General features: G+C 49.4%; 6 protein-coding genes across 6 annotated transcripts; 4 read left to right on the plus strand and 2 right to left on the minus strand.

The window, feature by feature from the left end:
- Nucleotides 1–43: 43 nt before the first annotated feature.
- Nucleotides 44–805, plus strand: ANOM_008058 (putative LaeA-like methyltransferase; the record flags this gene model as incomplete). Its single annotated transcript, XM_015553314.1, has 2 exons — nucleotides 44–323; nucleotides 375–805. The coding sequence occupies 2 exons, from the start codon at nucleotides 44–46 to the stop codon at nucleotides 803–805; spliced, it is 711 nt and encodes a 236-aa protein (XP_015404011.1).
- A 784-nt stretch (nucleotides 806–1,589) lies between these two features.
- Nucleotides 1,590–4,798, minus strand: ANOM_008059 (glutamine amidotransferase subunit DUG2; the record flags this gene model as incomplete). Its single annotated transcript, XM_015553315.1, has 6 exons — nucleotides 1,590–3,292; nucleotides 3,342–3,528; nucleotides 3,585–4,145; nucleotides 4,195–4,326; nucleotides 4,376–4,501; nucleotides 4,562–4,798. 6 exons carry the CDS (start codon nucleotides 4,796–4,798, stop codon nucleotides 1,590–1,592), a joined length of 2,946 nt encoding a protein of 981 aa, XP_015404012.1.
- A 1,957-nt stretch (nucleotides 4,799–6,755) lies between these two features.
- ANOM_008060 (uncharacterized protein) lies at nucleotides 6,756–8,485 on the plus strand (the record flags this gene model as incomplete). The annotated part of the gene is made up of 2 exons (XM_015553316.1): nucleotides 6,756–7,045; nucleotides 7,103–8,485. Exons 1-2 carry the CDS (start codon nucleotides 6,986–6,988, stop codon nucleotides 8,483–8,485), a joined length of 1,443 nt encoding a protein of 480 aa, XP_015404023.1. The 5' UTR covers nucleotides 6,756–6,985.
- A 655-nt stretch (nucleotides 8,486–9,140) lies between these two features.
- ANOM_008061 (uncharacterized protein) lies at nucleotides 9,141–10,650 on the plus strand (the record flags this gene model as incomplete). Its single annotated transcript, XM_015553317.1, has 2 exons — nucleotides 9,141–9,338; nucleotides 9,484–10,650. The coding sequence occupies 2 exons, from the start codon at nucleotides 9,141–9,143 to the stop codon at nucleotides 10,648–10,650; spliced, it is 1,365 nt and encodes a 454-aa protein (XP_015404022.1).
- A 2,921-nt stretch (nucleotides 10,651–13,571) lies between these two features.
- ANOM_008062 (putative salicylate hydroxylase) lies at nucleotides 13,572–15,873 on the plus strand (the record flags this gene model as incomplete). Its single annotated transcript, XM_015553318.1, has 6 exons — nucleotides 13,572–13,892; nucleotides 13,963–14,095; nucleotides 14,154–14,211; nucleotides 14,264–15,005; nucleotides 15,062–15,393; nucleotides 15,466–15,873. Coding segments are annotated over 6 exons (1,380 nt in total), but the record flags the coding sequence as incomplete, so codon positions are not given.
- Nucleotides 15,874–15,898: 25 nt separating this feature from the next.
- ANOM_008063 (NADH:flavin oxidoreductase/NADH oxidase) lies at nucleotides 15,899–17,637 on the minus strand (the record flags this gene model as incomplete). Its single annotated transcript, XM_015553319.1, has 3 exons — nucleotides 15,899–16,984; nucleotides 17,046–17,312; nucleotides 17,554–17,637. 3 exons carry the CDS (start codon nucleotides 17,635–17,637, stop codon nucleotides 15,899–15,901), a joined length of 1,437 nt encoding a protein of 478 aa, XP_015404024.1.
- Between the last annotated feature and the right edge of the window lie 387 nt (nucleotides 17,638–18,024).

Consider the following 18,024-nt stretch of genomic DNA (forward strand, 5'->3'; position numbering starts at 1 on the left):
TTTTTTTTGTGTGTGTCTTCTAGCAAAGTACAAGGACGTGCTAATGGACCCAAGTATATGGCTCTCGTCCCTCGTTACGGCCCTCAAAGCACATCCTACCAATCGTCTCTATCTCCACGGCTTCGATATCTCCTCAGCCCAGTACCCATTCTATAAGGATATTGCACCCACTCATGAACTACACCTCTCCACTCATGACATGCGCAACCGGTTTCCCCCAGAGCATAGAGGCCGATATGATTTAGTACACCTCCGGCTCCTAGCCGGTGCCCTCAAAGAAGAAGATTATCCTCAGTCAATGCGTAACATATATGAGCTACTTAGTACGTTCCTTCCCTTTTCTATATCCTAACCATGTTAATGGGAGTATGAAGAACCAGGCGGCTACCTCCAATGGGACGACTGCGACACGACGGCATTCTCTACCGCAGAATCATCGCCTGATCCGTTCATTCTCCGCATGCAAGAGACTGTCGCGTCAGCAGCAGTGAACCTGGGGCTGTGTCCGACGGCGCCTGTACTCATCGAGAAACTAGCCAATATGGTCGGCTTTGAGGATATATCCCGGCAGTCGTATAATACCATTGATAAGCCATATTTGCATGATTCCGCACGGGCATGGCTGGTCCTGGTCTTGCGGTCATTGCTGCCGAAGTCGATGCTAGGGACTGGAGAGGTGACGGAAGAGAAGGATGCCGTAGAACGGACCGAGCGGCTGGTGGGGGAATTGGAGAGTCGCTGCCAGAATGTTTTGCCGGTGGTGAATCTGCATGTTGTTATTGGAAGGAAGCCTTTAGCGGGTTGATTTTGAACATTGCAGTGACGACGATACGCGTATCATACTGGGTCAGGTTTGGTTGTTTTCCTTGGCTGCTCGTGCCATCCTATGCTAATAATACATGTAGCTGTTAATAATGTATCTGAGTGATGTGTATATAGTTGAATCACATGATGCTGACACTTGTACAAGACAGCATGACATCCTATATTTTCATGACAGATCTCGCTACACTATTACTAATATGTTCTCACCACTCCACAGATCCACCATACCAACTACGCATCTTGTTTTGAACCATCTATACCACTTGAACGTTCTAGTATATACGCTCTCCTTCTACGCCCTGTACACCTCTACCATCACTGACAAGCAACAGTATGTCTGAGTTAATATTCAATGTCCACGACTCTTTCAAAGACAAAAAACTAGTGCCAGGCAGTATCCAACAACTTTTAGCAAAACAGCTGAACTCCTGAATCAGGTGCTTAGTTATTGAGTCAACATGAAGTGGGGTGGACCATTCGCATGGTATCCTCTTCCAGTCTACCACCTCCGTTCTCCAAAATAAAATGCAGGGCGCTTCACTTTAGATTATTATTCATATAACCAATCTAACAAAATAACCCGAGATCTATTGATTCTTGCTCATTAAATGAATATTCAATCTACTAGATTTCCGCCAACCTCAAAAGGGAGTTGATGAATATAAAGATCATTTTGCGAACCCGCAGCTAGCAGTGAAGCTGATTTCTCTCCATTAATATTATGCTCTAACTGTGCTCAACCCACCTGAACACCTCTTCGTGGATCACTTGCGCTCCCTCTCCGGCAGACGCGAAAATACATAGCTGAAGATCTCCCGGCTCTTGTACAAGTTCTGCACGCGCAGCCTCTCATTGTACAAATGTGCATTATCACTCGCCTGCCCGCAGGGAAGATTGGCTGCCGGCGCCGAGAATTCCTTCTCCAGGAAGCGGATTGTCGGAATAGATCCTCCTTCCCGGATATATATAGGACGGACGCCGGACGGCCCGGGCACCGGTTCGGGACGGGGAGGCGTTTCTCCCTGAGGCGCCGGAGATGTTTCTCTGGTGGAATCACCCGACACAAGTGCCGGGCTGGATTTGCTAGTTAGTGTCGAGGAAGTGGGCACGCCTGTGCTGAGTAGGCTGCGTTGACGCGTTTCCGCCTTCCTTGCTGAAGATGTGGTCGACGACATGATAATACGATCAATATGGGAAGCAAGACTGTCCGAAGAATCTTTCCGAGTGAGTCTAGGACCTGGCTCCTTAGACAGCTTGCTGACCGTTCGGTCTTGTAGGTTCCGCTGAACTGGAGGATATTGATGTTTCTGGCCCTGTGTGTCTGGCGTCCAGGCTGCTGTGATAGCCTCCGCAAGAGTCTCGAACATCTCGTTGTCTGGATCACCTAACCAGGGATCGGATTTACCCGTGATCTCAACTGTTAGGTCGTTTTGTGATTCTAGGAGATCAAATTGTTCCTGCGCATACATCGTCAGGCCCGCTGCAACATCATCTGCCTCCTGGTTTGGCACCAAACGGATGGATATACTGGCTTTCGCCCGGCGTGAGATAGTTGTCGTCGTGCTCTTGCTATTGCCCGGTACCTCGATGGAGTGGATGGTAAGGGCTGGCTCCCTCCACCGATGCATAAGTGAGTCAATCAAAGCATCGCGATCGGTAATCTCGGGGTGCTGTTGCAGAAGAATCTGCGCAATATCCGCGTATCGCTGCTTCTCGGCCTCGGGGAGAGGTAAGACTCGGTCCCTGAAGTCGGGGAGATTAATGCGGCCCTTAGGTCCCACTAGAGTGCCGATCAACAAGGTAAGGTCCTTGAGCGGTTCATCTAACAATGCGCTTCCATCAATACCGCTATGGAGGTCGGGGTGATCGCTGGTCACAATCAGGTTCGCATGGACGACACCACGTTGTCCATAGGTCAAGCAGGGGTTGTAGTCATCCAGCCAGTAACTGTTGGCAAGAAGAATGTAGTCTACTGAACCAATCTGCTCCTTGTGTTGACGAACAGTTTCATGGAAGCCCTGGGAGCCCGATTCTTCCTCACCTTCGATGAGGAAAGCAACATTGCATCGGAGCGCTTTTTGGCGTGCAAGATCCGCAGCCGCGTATAAAGCAGCTAGGATGGGGCCCTTGTTGTCAGATACACCACGGCCGTATAGGAAACCATCCATTGAAGTAAGCTGGTAGGGATCCGTTTTCCACTTGGTAAGGTTGGCATCGGCCCCAACGACATCGTAGTGCCCGTAGAACAGAATAGTTTTGTCGATTTTCTCCGAGGATGTTGCATTGAACCGTGCATAAACAATTGGGTTCGTGTCTTTCCCGGTGGTCAGAAGCTTCGTTTTGGCCCCCAGGTAAACGCAGTGTCTTCGCAAAAACGCTGCACCTTGATTGCATTCGCCCGCGAATTTGGGGCTAGCTGAAACTGTCTTGAAAGCGACAAACTTGGCAAGGCAGTTAACCATTTCATCTGTATATCGTTAGCAACAATGCTTCTTCAGGATCGCATCATCCCTTACCATTATTGATAGGAGGTAGCTCGTTCTGCTTTAGGGACACGTCTGTCAAATCCCAGATACCAACAGTGTTGTCGTTTCCTCCTGAAGCGTAAATAAATCGGTCTCTATGCCGACCAGCGGCCGACGCGAGCATTGTTCCCTCATGAGCGGTCCAGCTGCCAACCTCTTCAAACCGAGAATTGAATTTCTAATTCCGGAGCAGGTTAGATAGGTCCTCTGGAATATTGGATAGAGCAGTACTACCTTAACAATTCCGTTTGAGTCGCCACACACAGCTACTCCATGGATAATATCTACCGCCCACAGATCGCCGGTGTGCCTAGTGATGCGTTTAACAAGCTGATGGGAATCTAGGTTCCAGATATTCAATGCGCCACCTGCGAGGCCACAGTAGAGAAATGACCCATCAACCGCGATGGAGAGTACTGGGTCGCCATTTTGCAGCTTTGCCATCTGGGACGGCGCCGCATTGGTATTGTCCTGGTTCAGACGCCAAAGTTTGACGACGCCATCCCCAGCACCGGTGATGAGTACTTCCTCAGAAGGTACCGACTCAACCAGCCCTCGGACCAGGAGCATCGTGTATACATAGCCATGGTGGGAAAATATCCTATGGTGATCACGTTTGAAGGTGAGAACTTGACCACCCTGTGTGATCGAATGGCTTCCGTCCGCTCCCGCATCTGGTCTGGGAGCACGAGTGCCATCGGGACCCCGAGAATCAAAGAACCGATGGGTCCTCCTCGACAAGTGAGCCGCTGACAATTGTGTGGCAGCCGCATCAGCTTGTGAGATATCACACCACTGTGCCACGTCAGAAGGCTTTTTCAAGCGAAGTCGGATTAGAACTTACCTGGATGCTGGTGTTCTGGCCAGCGCAGTAGATAGTCTTCAAAGTTGACGAGTAGGCGACTGCGAAAATATCGCCTACATCATGGTGGGAGTGAATCGAGTACAGGCGATCGAAGGTCCTCGTCGACCACACCTACACATGTTAAACTTACTGCACGAATCACGTTAGAGGGTAGGATTACATTGACGACTGAATCTCCGCCGCTAGAAAAGAGCAACTCTTTGTCCTCAGAGAGATGAAGATCTAGAACGCTTTCCTGATGAGCATGCACCGAGAGCACGAGCTCGTATGTCTGGAGGGACCATGCCTATCGGAGGTAAGCCAATTAGAGTTGCAATGGACTAAGAAACATCGCTCCATCACATACTACAATGTCTCCGCCCTGGAGACCAGCAAACACGTAGTCATCATCTAAGACTAGTGCTAGGACAGACCGACTGGCCTGAACACGGTGGCCGATGCCACATTCGATCATCGCATTGGAGTCATTCGCGTCATCGTCGGTGAGGTGCGTAGTTATTGAACGCGGATCAGATTCCCAGGTCTTGGTCTGTTCATCAATATCGGATGTGCCATCCGATTCATGTAGTACTGTGTGGTCCATCACTGGCACGCAATGGCCGAAGAAGTCTCAGCCAATGTATTCTATTCGGATATCAATTGAACAACGGTGTGGCTCCACGTGACACCTTTGCAACCACTCTTCCTTTGTATAGGCCAGTACTATTGGAGGATATACGTCAAAGAGAGAACCGGATATACAAAGATTGGAGATTTTTAGTACATCAAAGTGGAAAAGATTATTGAATGAGCAGGCAAAAAGGTGGAAGTTGAGTCAATTATCCCAAAACGGTAAGGTCTTGCGACTGGACCAAATGTCGTGATTTCAATGGCGGTGATGTATGGCAAATGCACAGAAGTGTGGCGGTGCACGGGGAACAACAACACCGTCAACAGCCTATTACCTACCTTTTCTCTCGTGGAATGGATATCTGCCACAACACTCCTGCCTGCGGTCGGTCAACATGTTGAAAATCTTCTTTAATTCTCTGATCCATCATTCCTCTCTATTTTTACCTCCAAACCCTACATCCATCCTAACAAATGCATGGTTTATACGAGAAAATAACTGACCTGGGCTCCCAAAGTAAACGAGCTATTAGCGCGTCGTTCTTGCTTGGAGACATGGTTCGAAAACCATCAGCGAGTTGTGTGGTACAGGGTACAAAGAAAATCAATGGTCAAGGAAGTTGGAAAGGTGGCATACTGGCCCTATATGTGAGATAACGGAGTCCCTTGGAAACCGGGCACGGTTGCAATCAGTGGGAAGCTGCAGATTAACCCCCGACGGCATGGAATCGATCCGTCAATGTGGTCCACAGAATTCGACTAAGAATGAGTCTGATTCGAGCCCCTGATCATCATTGCGCAGCACTGATCGGGTTACGCTGCATATTGCGGGTTGCCTGTACTCCGTACGACCTACCGAATGGTCTTTTTATCGGTAGCACGAGTGATCTTGCTGGAGTCATATTGCACAGCCCTTCTCCTTGACTCCGATTTGGTGCTCTATATAAAACTCATCATGCGTCACTCCGGGACAGCCTAGAATTGTAGACCTGCGTTTGGTGCTGAGCGTATGGTATGGTATCTCCTTTGCGGATGTGGCGGCACGGCACCAGCCACAGTGGCGGTGATGGTCTTGACCAATCACACCGACCAGCATCACCGCCATTCCTTTGAACATGTGCCTTCCATGTCATGGGGTTTTTCTCTTCCCCTGACTAGACTCGTTTCTATTCAAGCAGAATGAATTGAATGTCCTGGATTCTTTCCGAGGGAGAAATAGGGTGCGTCATCGCCGAGAAAACACTCGGATGCCGGACTATTTGCCTCATTATCAGGTACAGACAACGAAAATATTGTATTCCCCCTCCTTCTACCCAACGGATGTTCAATGAGGCGATTGGCACCCCACAAAAACACCAATAGGGCTGTCAAGGTGTGCGGTGACAGCAAACACTGACCCCACCGATTGGTCGCGGCATAGTCTATACGAACAGCCATTCACGGCTCTATTTCCCAAAGCATTTTTCACCAAAATCGGCTGCCTTGCTACTGAGCGTCATCGACACCCAACCGTAAACGCTTTTGGCGGTGTTTAATCCTGTTCGTTGCTTCGTGCCCATTTTAGGCGCTTGAGTCGCTGGATCTCATCCTTTTTCAACCCACCCAGCCCCCTCATTTTCCCCCTCTGCAATTTTTTTCCCCTTCCAATTATATGACTTGTCAGAGGACCTCCTTCGTGGCCTTTTTCTCCGATGCAAAGCGGTTTCGTGTCGTGTGGTCGTTTGACTTTCCAACATACTCGATAACCCTCCGGAAATCGCCGTCTGATTGTATATATCCCTGACCACAGCTGGGCGGAAAGTGTTTCCATCAGGCACCAGCTTTTCGTGCATACAAATTCGCCATCGCATTATTTATTATATGGGCCCGTTCAGCCCTGCTACTTTTCGTTTATTTCCTTCTCGGGCCTAGAACGATAATTTTCTTTCACAAAGTTTAGGAGATCGGGTTGATTCTCCACCCAGTGGGCTTAGTTTCGATATTTATATACTCGATTACCTTACACCGCTCGTCTCGGGGCTGTTCGCTTATCACTTTATAAGCGAATGCTTATCGGCACCCTTTTGGACTTTAATGTACGATTGACTAGGAAGTCGGTCGTGACCTCGGCATTGATCATCATTTCAAGAACTAAGCAGTGCTGTACTGCTAATCAATTATAATGCCCCCCTTCGGCGAAACCGTTGCCGTGATTGATAAATCCGGCAAGGTAGTGAGTACGGTAGGTGTCATGCCCCCCGCAGTTCACGCAACATTTGCTAACAGCTTTGTCTGGCAGAGTAAACAACTGTTTGGTGTTTTCAGCCATGCCAAGCATGCATATAGCTCCCGCAAGGCCCAGTTCCAATCCGAGCGGAATGCTATCATCGCCGAAAGAGAAGCTCTCAAGGCATTACAAGATTATACGATTGACGATGCGCCCTCCGTCGCCTCTTCGCGGAGAAGTCGTTCGCGACATCATTCAGGCCGCAGTCACCATTCCCGGAACTACTACGACGACAACTATGAATATGAGCAGGACCGCGGTTCCGTTGCGTCACGCCCGGACTCTTACTATGACCGTCCGCAGGACATGGTCCGTCGACACACCCATCATGATATCGCCATACGGGGGCCCGGTGCTCGGCCGACAACCAGTCGCTCAAAGTCTGATGCGCACATCGATATGGACCTGGCGTACGGTGACTACAATCCTCGCGCGTTGGCCAAGGCTCCGCCACAACAAAACCAGCTACAGAAGATCGAGGACCCGGAACTGAGTGGTCTAGTAAACCGCGCACAGTGGCTTATGGAGGAAGCCAACTGTGTGCACCACAGTGCCACAGCCACGATTGCTCATCTTCAAAAGAATCCCGATGCCATGGCCGCAGTTGCGCTCACCCTGGCTGAGATCAGTAACATTGCCTCGAAGATGGCCCCGGCCGCACTATCAACACTGAAATCGGCTTCCCCTGCCGTTTTCGCACTGCTTGCCAGCCCTCAGTTTCTCATCGCCGCCGGTGTTGGTCTCACTGCGACAATTGTCATGTTTGGCGGCTACAAAATCATCAAGCAGATGTCCGGTAACGGTAATGAAGTCAGTCGAGGACCAGACCGCGGCCCCGGGCCTAGGCCGGGTGAACCCGTCGGTATGGATGACATGGTAGAGATCAACACCGAATGTCTCAGTGGTGTTGAGATGTGGCGACGAGGCGTTGCTGATGCAGCTGATGGAAGCATCGGCACCTCTGTTGATGGTGAATTCATTACCCCCACTGCTGCGATGATGTCCGGCATCGATGTGACCACTGCACGCATGATGCGGGATCCTCGTTTCAAGTTCGATGACGAGGAATCGCGGGCATCATCTCACCGGTCTCATCGTTCACGTCCCCCAAGATCTCGCGCGCCAACCCGCGTGAACGAACGGCCAGAGTCATACGTGGCTTCCAAGGCACCGACTAAGTCCTTCTTCGGTATTTCATCGAAAGCGCCATCCAAGGCGCCGTCGAGAGCCCCAAGCAAGGCTCCATCGAAGGCACCCTCCCGGGCTCCATCTAGGGCTCCTTCCAGGGCTCCGTCGAAGGCAGATTCCCACCATTCACATCACTCAGACCGGGACGCACAACCCAAAGAGAAGAAGAAGCGATCCAGCAGATTGCGACTTATGTTTACAGCTTGATCTTGAATTCTCCCATTCTTCATCTCTCAACGACAGCATATGACCACTATTGTATACGCTACTGTACATATTTTTTGATGCCCCTATCACACGTCACTAGCAATGACCAGCGCATGACCGACGGATACCAGGACGAAGTTGCTTCACGATCGATCTTTTCTTTCTTATCATTTATTTTCTATTTCCCCTAGCTCTCTTATCCCGGACCAATTCCGGGGCTACTTGTTATCTAGTGATTGCATAATACGGCGTTGGAATGCTAACTATTCTATAAGTTCACATATACTCTAGATCGGAGGGTTATTTATTTATCTTCGATAGATTATCCCCTATTTAGACATACACAGATTGCATGTCAATACATCACCAAAAGTGTTTTGAGATAGTTCAAATAAACGATGCAAAATAGGTAAATCTCATTTCTCGGTACATCACTGTTCAACCCAAGACAACGAAACATAAACCAGGCACAAAGATCAGGTAAAACTATCATCCGCCCAATCCCTATACAAGTAACCAAACAGAACAAACAAAATAAATCCCCACCACCCCTCCACAGTATATATCTATAAAACCTCATATCGATGTACATCGATCTCCCTTCAATCCCTTCCTAGTTTCCTTACATACCATAAATCAATTTTTAACCACACAAATGGACACCATGATCCCACAACGCCCCCTCCCATCAAAAGATGCCCTCAAACAATTCTACCTGCATAAAACCCTCGCTGAAATCCCCAAGCCTGCCGCCGTCCTTGACCTAGCCATCATCAAACGCCACTGCAACTCAATGCTCCAGACAATCCAAACCCTAGGTGTAGGCTTTCGAGCCCATGTCAAAAGTCATAAAGTAAGTTCTATAATCATAGTCCGAACTCTCCGTAACCAGTCCATCCTCTACCACCCTCGAAAGAAAAGAAAAAAAAAACAAAAAAAAAAAAAAAAGCCACCGTAGAAACCCCGGGCCAACGAATGATAATGATAACAAAAACAAGACAACCGAACTATCCCGTCTCCAAGTCGGGACCTCATCACCCGAAATCAACTTCGTGGCCTCCACACCCCTGGAAATCGAGAATCTGGTTCCCTTGTTGAAAGAGTTCCAGTCCCAAGGCCACAAGGTGAACGTCCTGTATGGGATCCCCCTCGTCCCATCCCAGGTTTCCCGGCTGGCCCTTGCAGCGGCAGAACTTGGGCCGGACAGCGTCTCGGTGATGATTGATCACCCCGACCAAATCAGGTTTCTGGACACCTTTGCCCGGATTGCGGGGTTCGCGGTGGGTGTGTTTCTTAAGATTGATTGTGGGTACCATCGGGCTGGGTTGCCGCCGAGGGCGATGGACAAGGGGGGGTTATTGTCGAAACTGGGGGAGATGGAGAAGACGGAAGTGGGGAGATTGGTCGGGATTTACTCGCATAGTAGTTTGAGTTATGGGGGACGGAGTAGGGGGGATGCGCTCGGGCATTTGAGGGGGGAGGTTGAGGCTTGTTTGCTTGCGTTGGATTCCTATGCGGGGGTCTTGCCCGTGGATAGGGAGTTGGTTGTTAGTGTTGGTGCGACACCGCAGGTTGTTGCTGCGGAGTCTGTGGCCGAGGGGGATGATGCTGAGTATGAGAAGCTAAGGAAATTTCTGAAGGAGCCGGATACAGGGGCGTTTAAGGGACGGGTCAGAGTTGAGTTGCATGCAGGCAATTACCCGTTGCTGGATATGCAGCAGATGAGTACGAATGCGGGGGGTGTGCGGGAAAAGTTCTTTGATGAGGTGGGTGTTTGTGTGGTGGCCGAGACTTGCAGTGTGTATAATGATGGGGAGCGTGAGTATCCAGAGGCGTTGGTTGCCGTGGGCACTTTGGGGATGGGGCGGGAGCCTTGTCCGAATTATAAAGGATGGGGTGTTGTTGGACCTTGGGGCTTGCCAGCCACCCAGCAGGGGGATCGTTTGTTCATTGATCGGATCAGTCAGGAGCACAGTATTCTGAGGTGGGAGTCAGAGGATGTTTTAAAGAAGATCCCACTGAGTGTTGGCCAGACTGTCAAGATTTATCCCAACCATGCGTGCATAACGGGTGCGATGTACGGGTGGTACTTGGTGGTTGACTCGAGTAGTGACCCTGATTCTACAAAGATAGTTGATGTCTGGGTTAGGTGGCTGGGATGGTAATGTATCGTTACACTGTTAAGGACATTAGGACTTCTCCAAGAAGGCAGTTAGACTCAATTTTCCTCTAAGGCCAGAACCACATCGAAGCTGTTTACCGGACTAGTATATACCGGTATACCTGTCCCATAGAGAGCCGGAAAGCGCACAAAGTTGATGATAATGTCACATCAAGCTCTCAACCACGCCATACTCGTTAGCAGGAGAAACTCACGAGAGCCTAGCTTTTTCCAACAGGTAGAACAATCGTCTCCACCCACCATGGACCCTCATCTAAAGACGGCATGCATGACACAAACAATCAAGGTCCCGCATACATCCCAGACGACTACGTGGGAAATCCACATTCTCTCACAATCGAATACCACGCTCCTTGTGAGGAACGAAAGAAAGAGGAAGGGAGGGGGGGTTTATACTCCGGCGGCCCTCATTTGGAGCCTGAGCGCCTCACGCTAATTCACTTTCAGAGAACCCGTACTGAGAGCGTGTTTGGTCATATGAGATCACTGCTCATGGAATATATTACGGTAGGCTGTATCTCACACATGTAAAATCATTGGGTGAGGGTTATCCAGGTAATCTTATAAAACCGGATGACATTCCAACATGCCCTCCCATCGTCGTGGTTGCTTTTACTTCCAGAGGATTTTGTAGGATTTTGTAAGCTTTTCAGATGAAGAGGAGCTTTACAAGGAATTATATGGTGATTCCGAAAAGTCACGTACAATAACGTACCTTCACTACTCGTTATAGTTATTTGAGCTGTTAACGTACTGAACAGACGAACAATGACCCTTGGATTGATGCGGGATCTATGGATACGGAGCGCTGAGCTTTCTGCTGCCCATTAATTCTAGATTCCATATGACAGATCATGGTTTCTCTGTTATATACAAGGACGAAAGCACAGGCTTCATAAGGCTCGCGTAAGCAGTAGATAATGGTTGATTTAGGTCATCGACAATGGATTACCCCCTCATGTCATGTTCTTGGATTCTTCTTTTAACAACCCACTGCTGGATAGAAGGCCACAATCAATTACTCAGACTCTGGTCTCATCAATGGGGTTTCCTTATCTGGCTCGATTTGGGACAACTGGTCCCAGGCGAATTCGTGACTCATTTGATATCGAAGATAAGATCCCTGTACACCACCTTAATTGACCGTAGGAAGACGCATGTGCTCACTAAATGACGACATACTGCAGTGCCTAAGCCTCCACCACCACGAACCCAGGAAACAAGACATCCTCAACAGATAATCCAAGGGTACTAAGAAATCCCACACTCACGCGATAACCGCCCACCAAAACCGGGAAACCGGTCAAACAATACCCCTCCATGCTGACGGCAGGGATACCTTGCCGTAATTGTATATTCATAGCATTATAAAGACCCTGCTGCTTATCAGATGCACAGTGGCGTTTCTTCCCATTGAACACGAGCAATAGTTGTCAATACATCTACTGATGATTAATAGATCCCTGTCACACTTTTCCGTTTAGATGGTAAACATCGATACTACTCATTCCAGTCACATCAATCGCCTAATACAGGTTCAGTATGTGAGAATCATTTCAATGAACCTTCGTAGCGTTGCCATTGAGTCGAGAATTTCTTTGGAGCTAAAATGACAATATTACAGCCATTGTCGCAGCAACAAACGGTTCTAATGCTGTAGGTCGCAGAACGGGGATCCTCGATTAATAGTCATGAATGACATCATTGGCTGTTATGCAGGCAAGAACGAGAATGCAAGGTCCCATGATTAACGGTATGACGAACAGGTGCTCTTTCGAACCGTGTAACAAGGGCCTAGAGTGCTGTTGGCTGGGTGGTGGTCAGACAAGGAGGCAGCATGAAGGTACTAATTAATACTACCTTCCCAGAAGGGTAGCAGCCAGAGAAGCCCGGGCCGATGGTGCATAATTCATGGAATCGAGGCCGTATTGATGTGGAGACTGTACGGCGGAAGGGGATTGATTCGAGGGTTCAGGATCTGCAGTGAGCCAACCACAGCAGTCTTCAGCAGATCAGCAAAACCCCCATTGGTTGGCATCTTGAGGAGCTTTCTCAACTCCTTGCATATTGTGCCCTTACTCCATTATCATGACAGGACTATGAAAACAACACTGCTGCATTGTAAGCTGAAGGCATTGATAATAAATCCAGGTTTAACTGAAGGAAAACCAAAAACGGAAAAGAAATGATAAAGCGACTCGAATGACGGGAAATGAATCAAACAATCCTTCTCAAATAACTAAAAGCAGTGGGCGGGTTCGGCCGACAAATCTCCTGCAAGGCATTGTACTCACTGACCTGGAAATATAACAAAAGTGACTCGCAAAAATTGTGGGTATACAGCGATATCGGCAATGTGCTCTCCAGATTTTTGCCGGAGATGCGATTGTGCTAAACACCGGGTTTTGACGTCTGCGTCAACAGTGCAGCGATGTGGGTCGGAGACAGACTGATTTTGGGGTTAGAGACAACGTCCTCTTGCGCATGCCCTGGGGCAGTAGACGAACCCTCGGCAGATGGACGGTCGCTGGAAAGCCGGTACAGTAGAAGCGTTGAAGAGGGAAGTTCTTCCCCGTCGCCGCCGCTGACTCGTTTTCCACCGCCCTTTACCGAGCGGCGCCACCCATCGGCTCATACTATTTTTTTCCCTCTTTTTCCCTCTGTCCTACAGTCCGGACTATAGCGTTCTGATTTAGAATTGGCGTTTATGTGTCGGCCGGCTACCCTTCGTTGTAGAAGGAAACAAGGATTTTTAGGAAGGCGGGAGGTGGCGCCTTCGCCCTGCATTGCTGGCACGAGGCAGGGATGGCAATACGTACTGTACACTGAAACCCCTGGGAGGGTATCAATGGCTTGCAGCCGCTTTCTTTCGGTGCTCCCCATAGTGGAGATGGTTCTAGTTTTAGTAGCCTCCCGTTAGTTCCGGTAGAACAGATCGGGGTGTCCGTGGGACTAAATAATATCTTTGTCCCCATCATCCATCATTCTTATTTAGTCCATTGTCCATAGTCGATGTTGGTCAAGTCGGAGTGGCAAATCCATAGTGTGACCTGTATCTTCACGCAACATTAAACCGGCTTTCTCTGAGTAGGTCATTCGTCAAGAGCCTGGCATCTCTCCCCACTCCCCAGAGTTGATCCTTTAGATTGGTGACTTGGCGTTCCACGGGCTTCTTGTCATCATGGTAGTACAGGCGAAGACACCCCTTGAGGTGATTATTGTTGGGTAGGTTGAGAATCTGACATTCATTGTGTGGGCCACTCGAAATGATCATGCTAATCTTCATATAGGGCAGGTATGCTTCCGCTTTCTCTGGGTATGGGAAGAAGGTTTGGACACTAACGGGTATAGGAATTGGTGGCATGGCAGCAGCCCTGACTTTGGGGTCAAAAGGACACCATGTCACAATTTTGGAATCCGCTCCAAAGGTACGCAGCCAAGGGTGCCTCTGTTGTCAAAACATCTGCTAATCAGACCCATGCATAGCTCCTGGAGGTCGGTGCCGGTATTCAAGTTTCCCCGAATATGTTGCGGATTTTTGACCGTGAGCTTTTCCCGTTACTCTTGAATTGAAGATGTTGCTGATCCAAAACAAGGCTGGGGCGTATCACCTCTGATTCACTCAAAAGACGTTGCCCTGGAGCATATCCATGTCCGCCGGTGGCAAGACGGTAGTCTTTTAGGCACAATGCCTGTAAACAAAACATACGGCCAACAGGTAGTTATTCATCGTGCAGATCTCCACAATGCCTTGATTGAGCAAGCGCTGGCGCTGCCAAATGTGGAACTTCGAGTAAATTCGACCGTCACCGATGTTCAATTTGACCCGGCATCTGTGACGTTAGCTGATGACACTGTTGTCCGAGGGGATGTTGTGATAGCGGCCGACGGCATCAAATCCACCATCCGTGGTCATCTACTTGGCGAAGACTCACCCTCAAAGGCCATTCCAACAGGCGATGCAGCCTATCGGATCATGTTGCCACGGAGCACGATGGAAAATGATCCCGAACTAAAAGAGCTATTGGACGAGCCACAAGCAACTCGTTGGATCGGTCCTGATCGTCACATCATTGCCTATCCCGTGCGCAAACACGAGCTCTTCAACGTGGTACTGCTTCATCCGGATGGACATGGTGTGGAGGAATCGTGGACTACCAAAGGATCGAAGCAGGAGATGGTTGACAACTATCGCGGCTGGGATCGAAGGGTGCAGAAGCTCATTCAATTGGTTGCGGAAGATGAGGTTCTTGAGTGGAAGCTCTGTCTGCATTCTCCCTTGAAGACTTGGATTAAAGATAGTGTGGCGTTAATCGGTGACGCTTGTCATCCTATGCTGTCAGTCCCCCTTTGCCTTTTTTACGAGAGATCTACGGAATTAACGTCTCATTCAGGCCATACGTCGCTCAAGGTGCCGCGCAGGCTGTCGAAGACGCTGCCGCCCTAGGTGTTCTCCTATCAACAATTTCATACAAGCATGAAATCCCCGTGGCCCTACGGGCGTACGAAAAGTCCCGGAAGCAACGCGCGGAGACAGTTCAGCAGTCCGGTTCGGCAAACCGTATCACGCTGCATCTTCCTGACGGTCCTGAACAGCAGGCTCGAGACGAGCAGTTCCGTCTATCGATGACCGGCGGATCTAATCCCGATCGATGGGCAGATCGTGAGACGCAGACTTTCTTATGGGGATGGGATGCCGAGAAAGCGGCCCTGGAGGCCTGGAATGGTAAGATTCCCAAAGTCGTCCACTTCGATCTCTTCCTTTGTCATTGACAAAACTAAGTTATATCTTCTGCAGAAATACGCGATGAGAATGTGCTTGAACCGCGTCATCACCTGTAGTGGGGTTCTTTCAACCTAGTGGTCGGATAGTTTGGCGCACGTGCGCCGTACAACATCGTATTCTAAGTGAACAAGAGTCAACTTCCGCATGTATCAAGCGATTCGTTTCATGTTTGTACAGCGCTCGTCTCATGTATATACCGAGATTTCTCTTGCTGTTCCTACTTTGGGGACCGGATCTATGTAAATATGGTCGGGATTTGGTTGAGTTTACGGTTATAGATCAAAATCATTCAGTGCTATCAACGAGACACAACATTTGGACGTGAGCTGAAGTAGTTATCCCCAGATTGATGGCTCTAGTATGTGCTTCGTGCCCTATTCATGATATATCTTTTCTTTGGTCATATATTTATGTATAAATCTCACGAACCATATACTGTCTAACTCTAGATCTTTGCCTGTCTCTTCCTCAGGAATGGTCCAGCGCCGCGGCGAGAGAACCCCCATCGAATCTGATTAGCCATTGAGATCTCCACATTCAGATCATCAGCCCAAGCCCAAACTAACCCCGGATTCTTTTGGAAACCACGTCCGACCATGACAAAATCCAGACCCTCCTTCTCCAACAAGGAGTTGGCCAGCTGGGCCGAGTCAATCATGCCCACTGCCCCTACCTTCAACTTATCCCCAACCGCCCGTTTGACGGCGATGGCGAAAGGAGCTTGGAAGCCTGGTTTCGCATGGATATGTTGCGCCTGATGGGTGCCACCGCTGCTGATGTCAATCAAGTCAATGTAACCGCTCTCGGCGAGTACTTGGGCAAACTTGGCGGTGTCCTCTACTTTCCAGCTGGGCTCTGACGGCCTCGACTCTTCTAACCAGTCGGTTGCGGATACGCGCAGAAACACAGGCTTATCCTCGGGAACCGCCTCTCTGGTCAGCTTAGCAATTTCCATACTGAGGCGAATGCGATTTTCAAAACTTCCACCATACTCATCCGTTCTCCTGTTCACGGCAGGGGAAAGGAATGACATGAGTAGATACCCATGGGCGTTATGGATTTCGACAAAGTCCGCGCCCGCCTTGACAGCTCGTTTGACTGCGCTCACCCATGCGACCTTCAAGTCTTCGATATCCTGCTTTGTCATCTCCTTGGGCGTGGGGTTCCGATCATTGAAAGGAGCATCAGTAGGGCCTTTAACATGATCTGGCCAGCCGCCTACTTTTTTGGAGGCAGTGTCATTCATGGATAGCCATGGGGCAACTGTGCTTGCCTTGCGGCCGGCGTGGGCGATTTGAACCCCGATCAGCTGGCTTTGGCTGTGAACGAACTCAATGATGCGACTCAAAGGTTCGATCTGCGAATCTTTCCATAAACCCAGATCCTCGGGGGTGATACGACCTTCGGGTTCAACTGCAGTTGCCTCAACCATGAGAAACCCGGGTCCACGCTGGGCAATTCCCCCGAGATGGGCCATATGCCAGTCTGTCATATGGCCATCGTCACCGGAGTACTGACACAACGGCGAAAGCTTTACATTTCAAATCTTGTCAGCATTATTGTTTGGCAACTGGGGGATAATGGTGCTTTACTCCGATGCGATTATGAAAAGTCAGACCCCGCACAGAGAGGGATTGGAACAGCTTCGGAGGGGCCGTCCCATCTGACTGCGGGTCGGCTGCTGTTCCCGCGGGAGGTTCTTGGGCGGGTGTGAAGTAGGATATGCTGGGCGCAGCTTTGTTTACAATATCCGGAAGTTCTCGTGAGGTCATGATATTCGACTCAACGAAGAAAGGTTTGATGGATGAGGGTACCGTTACGATCGAGAATGGAGAAGTGGTCGAGATGGCATCTCGACTCTACCTTCGAGTTAATAAAAGTCTAATTGGGTCTCTGCATTAATAATGCATCCAGAGGAGTTGCGATGGAATGATGATGTCACCTGACACAATCGACCGATTCTGATCCCCTGCGTATATTGATTATATCACCCATCTTCACCTCGGCATGCAGTGAAAAAGGTCCGACCATATTCCAAATCACGAAATACACCGCTAAGATATGAAACGACAATTGCTGGTGAAGATCGACGGCTCGTACTATCGCCAAGACACCATAACCGATATCGCGAGTCTTAGCGATGGTCTCTGCAGTGAAAGTAGACATGCCCCGTGGTTCAGTCATTTAGGCGGAAACGTGGTGGTTTGGAAGAAGCCCGCTCCTGTTGGTACTAGCGACACGCATAGCTGCATAGTGCTTCGCTCGTAGTATCATTTGTCCAGGTGGTACTTGACGACTGATCACCGCGCTTTAATCGTGATGGAACGTGTGTTCGCGCGCTGAGGGGGGTGCTTCCATTAGGTGTCGCAGATCAAGGGGAGATCCAGCTAACCCATAAGACATTCAAGACTCAATGTAAAGGTGATATGGTTTCTGAAAATGGCATCTCTTGCTACCGTCCGGGGTTTAGTGTGACATGATCTGTACAATAGAAAGACCCGGAATGGTCATTGGACGTTTAACCTATTGTTCAATGCTTGGCGGATTGCGTACACTTGGGGGTATCCGAGG

The sequence above is a fragment of the Aspergillus nomiae genome (assembly GCF_001204775.2).
Source record: "Aspergillus nomiae NRRL 13137 chromosome Unknown contig00292, whole genome shotgun sequence".
NCBI lineage: Eukaryota > Fungi > Ascomycota > Eurotiomycetes > Eurotiales > Aspergillaceae > Aspergillus > Aspergillus nomiae.